This window comes from Falco biarmicus, chromosome 1 (genome assembly GCF_023638135.1).
Source record: "Falco biarmicus isolate bFalBia1 chromosome 1, bFalBia1.pri, whole genome shotgun sequence".
In the NCBI taxonomy this organism is placed as follows: domain Eukaryota; kingdom Metazoa; phylum Chordata; class Aves; order Falconiformes; family Falconidae; genus Falco; species Falco biarmicus.
This window is the reverse complement of record NC_079288.1, coordinates 25,948,668-25,953,741: the sequence shown is the minus strand read 5'-3', so window position 1 is coordinate 25,953,741 and position 5,074 is coordinate 25,948,668. Positions and strand designations below refer to the sequence as shown.

The window sequence follows — 5,074 nt, the reverse complement described above, 5'->3', positions numbered from 1 at the left end:
GGGGCTCCAGCTCAGACTTGGCTCTCCCTTCCCGAGGCAGGGTCTGCCCTTGTGCTCCCACGCATGCACATGAAGACCCCCACCCTGAGGTCCAATGCCTGGACAGGTCTCAGCCCCTGCCCCACGTTTCCCCAGAGCTGCCTTGGACAGGCAACAGCCCTTTGAGGTCCCACAGTGGTCTGGGGCTGCAGAGGTCCCGCGAAGGCGATTGCCCCACAGGAGCAAGGGGGAGAGAGCCACCCTGACCCCAGCTTTGCTTTGGCCACGAAAGCGGTTCCCCCCCCGGTCCATCCCCACCTCTGCAGAGAGCGCAACGGGGTGAGGGGCGGCGGGGATGGGGGTGCTTCCAAAGCCAGCTCAGCACCCAGGCGTCCCAGGTGCCAGAAGTGACCCCCCCATTCCAGGTGTACCACAGGCCTGTGAGGAGTGCAAAACATCTACTTTATTAAAGCTGCCGGCCAAAGAGCACAGCGGGTGGCTCTGGGGCATGCCCAGCACAGCGGGTGGCTGTGGGGCATGCAAAGGTCTGCTGGAGAAACTGCTACTTCTTGCCACGCTGCTTGCTTTTCATCAGGAGCAGCCCCTGCTTCTTGATGCCCTCCCGGGTGAGGACAAGGCCACAGGATTCGTCATCAGAATCCAAGGACTCTGAGGAGAGAGTGGAGAGGAGTGGGCTGTGGAGGCTGTGTGCGCTCGTGTCCCTGGGCAGAGCCGGCACCTTTTGCAGGGCTGGTGGCATCCCAGAGAGCCCTCGTGCGGAGCCCTGAGGCACAGGCACTGCCGACTGGCTCTGCCAGCCCCGCATCCCAGGGGGACCTGCAGAGCCTGGGGTTGCCACCGCTGTGGCCCCTTTTCAACACTGCTGGCGCTTCCCAGAAAGGCCTGGAGCCAGGGGGTGGTGGGTACAGCTCCCGCTTTGTTAAAAACACAGTAGAGAGCTGCCAAAAGCTCGTGGTCTCCCCCAAGAACATCCAACAGGAGGAGGCCACAACCAGGTGATTTTGAAGCCAAGGCTCTCCCTCCTTGTCCCACAGCACCTGGGACAAGCAGCTCGTGGGTTGGGCTCTGCTGGGACAGTGGAAGACACGCAAGGATGCCCAGGAATCCCCACGGGCAGGGGCTGGGATGGTTGCTGTGGCACGTGTCCTCGCTGTGCTCTCCTACCTTGGCCGCTGCCTGCGTCCTCCAAGGAAACCCTCAGGTTCTGTGGGTGATCCGCAGTGGTGTTCTCTAGTAAATTACGGACCTCGGCAAAAATCTGTGGAAGACACTCTGGGTTACTTGCTGAAGGGGAGGTGGGTGTTCCAAGCCAAGGGCTGCCCCACCTCGAGGTCCCCGCGCGGGGCACACCCTGCAGTGCCCCGTGCCACCGGGGGCTGAGCTGCTCCATGGCTCTCCCCTGGCGCCACCTCCATCCTGCCAGCTGGGAGGACGCTTGGGATGGGCCGTATGGGAAAGCCCCGTGCGGGTGCCCAAAGGCCACAGCAGGGATGGAGCCCCCGCGCACCTTGTTGTCCTTGTTGGGGCTGCGCCAGTCGTGGGGCAGGCTGGCCACCCGCTGCACCAGGTAGCGCAGCTTCTGCTCACAGTGCTGCAGCTTCTCCTCCACCGCCATGGCCTTGACGGGATCCTCCTGGAGTCAGAGAGAGAACAACCACCTTGGTGGGGAAAACGAGCCACGGGGGGGGGGACAGTGGCTGCGCCAAGCGTTTCCACGCCGTGCTGCTGCACCACCGGGCAGTGGCCGGGGCCAAGCTCACGCCAGCCCCATGTGGGTACCTGGCCGGGCACGGTGATGCCCTGCAGGCGGACGAAAAGGCTGTCGATGTCCTCTTCACATTTCAGCAGAACATCCTTGCTCCTCATCATCTGGGCCCGCATGTCCTCCAGCCGAGCCTCTTGGCACTGCAGTTTCAGCCGCAGCTCCTCCTCCAGCACCCTGGAGCCAAGCACATTCACATCCATACAAGTGCACAGGGGGGGCAGGAACACCCTAGAGCTGTTGCAAAAGCTGCTCAGGTTGCCAATGCAGAGCAGAGGTGCTGCCTGCAACCCAGCTCCACGCTGCTGGTACCACTTCCCACGCCAGGCCAGAAGCGGGGGTCCTCCTGCCGCCGCAGCGGGAGCTTTGGGTGCTCTGCCAGGCCCAGAGCTGGGGGAGCCCCCTGCTCAGAAAACCTGGCGGCACAGGAGGGGTGGGCGGCTGCAGTGGGACGTGGGAAGGGGTGCCCTGCTGTGTCGGGACACCTGGCACACACGTGTCCCCCCCGCCAAGGGCCGTGGCCCGGTGGACACGACTGCACACCTGCTTGTGTTGGAGGGCTGGTGAAACTTCAGCTTAGCTAGGTTCAGCTCCAGCTCGTGCAGCCTCTCCGCCAGTGCCCGCTTCTTCTCCTCGCCCTCCTTGATGCACTGCTCCAGGTCCGCCGAGGACTTCTGCTGTTCCAGGAGCCTGCCGGGTATGTCCTGGCCGGGGGAGAGCACGAGGACTCAGCCCCCGGTGCTCCTGCAGGGTACAGGACCCGGGCCGTGGCCTCGGGGAGCCGTGTGCACCATGGACGGCTGCAAGCTCATGTCACGGAGAAGTGTGGTGCCATCCCTGCCTGCCCCAGAGGGCCTCTGGGGGTCTCCCGAGGCAGAGGAGGGCAGAGAAGCCCACAATGAAACAAGGCAAGCAGAGGGCTCTCAGCTCCCCGGGCCCTGAGCAGCCGTGGGTTTTGCCAGAGGGGGGGGTCACGTTACCCAGATCCTGGAGCACTGCAGCGCAGCCTTGGCCTGCTGCATCTTCTGCGTGACCCTGGCCTCGTGCTCCATCTGGGACCTGACGGCCTCCAGACTGGTGCCTGGGGTGGGAGGGAAGCGTCAGGGAAGGATGCCTGCGGCTGTGCCCGCGTCCCACCCCCCTGCACCCTGCCAGGCACTCACCCACGAGCTGGTCCTGTGAGGCCGGGGTCGGGGAGTCCACGGTGAGCTCGTGCCTCTCCTGCTGCAAGGATGTGCATTGTCACCCCCCACGCTGCTGACAGCCAGGGGGAGCTGGCCCTGCAGGCCCCCGACCCGTGGGGGGCCCGGCACCGATGCCTGCCGTCTGCCCACAGCCTGGCCTGTGCCAGGACCCCCAGCTCACCGCTCTCAGGTGCCTTTGGTACACGTCCTTCCGCCACCCTGTGTCTACAGAGACCTCCTGGGTGGCCCGGGAGCGGTACATGCGCGCTCTCTCCGCAAGGATCCGGCTGCGCGTCCTGTTTGCGTCCTCCTGGAGCGTGTCAGAGAAGGGAGAAGTGGCTGTCAGAGCTGGAACGGACCTTTGGCAGCCAGCTGAACTTGTGGGATGGCCAGGGTCAGCAATGACCAGCCCCGCCGCCAAGTAGACAGGCTGGGAAGGATAGTGGGCAAGGAGGGCTGGCGGGTGGAGCGTGCTGCCTTCGCCGTAGCTGGGGCTTCGGGCAGGCTGTCCCCAGCCCCAGGGCAGCGCGGCCCAAGAGCGACACCCGGGAGGAGCTATGGAGCCATCGGGGTGCTGTGGGCAAGCCCAGCTCCGGCTCTTTTGCTCTTGGTTGAAGGCACACTCAGCAGCTCCGGGGCACATGGTGCCGTCGGTGGGCTCTGGAGGGTGGAAAAGGGCCCCGAGGTGCCCCTGGCCATCTCACCTTGGCTCTGTCAGCGGCTTTGCAGGCCTCCAAGGCCATGAGATCCATGTCCTGGAGCTCCCTACCATACAGCTCGGCCATCTTGCACAGGAGGTCCAGCTGCGGAGGCAGGTGGGCCAGCTCCTGGGACACAGGGAGCCACAGCACGTCACCCCAGTGAGCCCCAGGGGTCCCCCATGCTGTGACAGCAGATGGAGGGGAGCAGGAGGACCTCTTTGATCTGGGAGGGGGGCGTCCCACCAGCGTTGCCCCTGGGGCACCTCCTTGTCTCTGCTGGGGGAGCAGGTGGCACGATGGCACGGTGGGGAGGAGCTCACCTTCCTCAGGACATCCCGCACCGCCAGGTACAGGGCAGTCACCTTCTGTCCAGTGTGGACTTTGAGGAGCACCTTCTCAATGTTTTTCTCCAGCTGGCAAATGGCCTGGGGCAGAGGTGGGGGGGTACAGGGGGTGACCCCGCATGCCGAGCCCAGAGGCCAGCCGGGGGGTGCAGGGGCTGGATTAGAGCCCTCTGCAGGTGCTGCCAGCCCAGGAGGGGGTCCCAGGTACCTGCGCCTGTGCCTGCTGCCGCTTGTCAGGCATCGCAGCATCCTGCAGCTGCTGCAGCCGCCTCTGCAGCTCCTCCCGCACTTGTCTCCGCTGCCTCACCTGGTGTAGCAGCATGTTGCAGGTGTTCACCCGTTCATAGATGTCGGCCTGGAGCTTCTCCTGGGCCACCTGGATGGGCATGCGAGCATTCAGCAGGCTGGAGGCAGAGCTTGCTGGGCGCCCGCGGCACAAGGGGGTCCTGCCTGAAAACTGCCCCCAGGGTGGAGCTGGGGACACCGGACTTAGGGGTGCTGCCTAACTGAGACCCAGGGCTGGGTGTCAATCGAATCCATCAGTGCCCCAGCTGCGGGGGTGCCGGAGAGCAGCAGCAGCAGCAGCACCACCCCCCCGCACCCGCCTGCCGCTGGCCCTGCAAGAGGCCCCCGGGCAAAGGCAGCTCTACGGGGCCAGGGTCTCTGTCACCGCAGCGGGGCTTATAACCGCGTTGTAACCTCGGGACGGGCAGTGAAGGGCAGGGCAGGGACAGCATCTCTCTCTCAGGGATGCGGCTGGAGCTGCAGGAACCCGGGCAGCCCTGGGCACACACAGGCTGGGACAGCCGGGAGCACTGCCGGGACAACAGATCTGCTCAGGGAGCTCAAGGAGGATCTGCACGGGTGGGTCCCGCAGTGGAAAGGGACCCGTGGGACCACACACAAACACCCCCCGTTGCACCACACCAGCCCTGGGGGGCTGTCCTTGTGCCGGCACCAGGTCACTCTACCACCCACCCTGTCCTTCTGAGCCTTCCCACAGCCCCAGCCCCCTGCAAGCAGCCCGGGCGTGCTGGGCCCTGTCTGGTTGGCCAAAGTGGCCCCCAAGGACTTTGGCGCTCT

The 5,074-nt window shown here is 65.3% G+C and overlaps 1 protein-coding gene across 5 annotated transcripts; it reads right to left on the bottom strand.

The window, feature by feature from the left end:
- Nucleotides 1–420: 420 nt before the first annotated feature.
- On the bottom strand, nucleotides 421–3,759 carry LOC130143594 (coiled-coil domain-containing protein 183-like). 5 transcript variants are annotated; one of them, XM_056326345.1, is made up of 7 exons: nucleotides 3,128–3,743; nucleotides 2,926–2,986; nucleotides 2,743–2,843; nucleotides 2,306–2,466; nucleotides 1,780–1,939; nucleotides 1,165–1,633; nucleotides 421–648 (listed from the first exon to the last, which is right to left on the bottom strand). In XM_056326345.1, the coding sequence occupies exons 1-7, from the start codon at nucleotides 3,587–3,589 to the stop codon at nucleotides 542–544; spliced, it is 1,521 nt and encodes a 506-aa protein (XP_056182320.1). In that variant the 5' UTR covers nucleotides 3,590–3,743; the 3' UTR covers nucleotides 421–541. The 5 variants fall into 5 exon arrangements, with proteins under 5 accessions (XP_056182320.1, XP_056182322.1, XP_056182321.1 ...); XM_056326347.1 differs by having other exon boundaries at nucleotides 528–1,633; nucleotides 3,128–3,256; nucleotides 3,651–3,759; XM_056326346.1 differs by having other exon boundaries at nucleotides 528–1,258; nucleotides 1,508–1,633.
- Nucleotides 3,760–5,074: the final 1,315 nt, after the last annotated feature.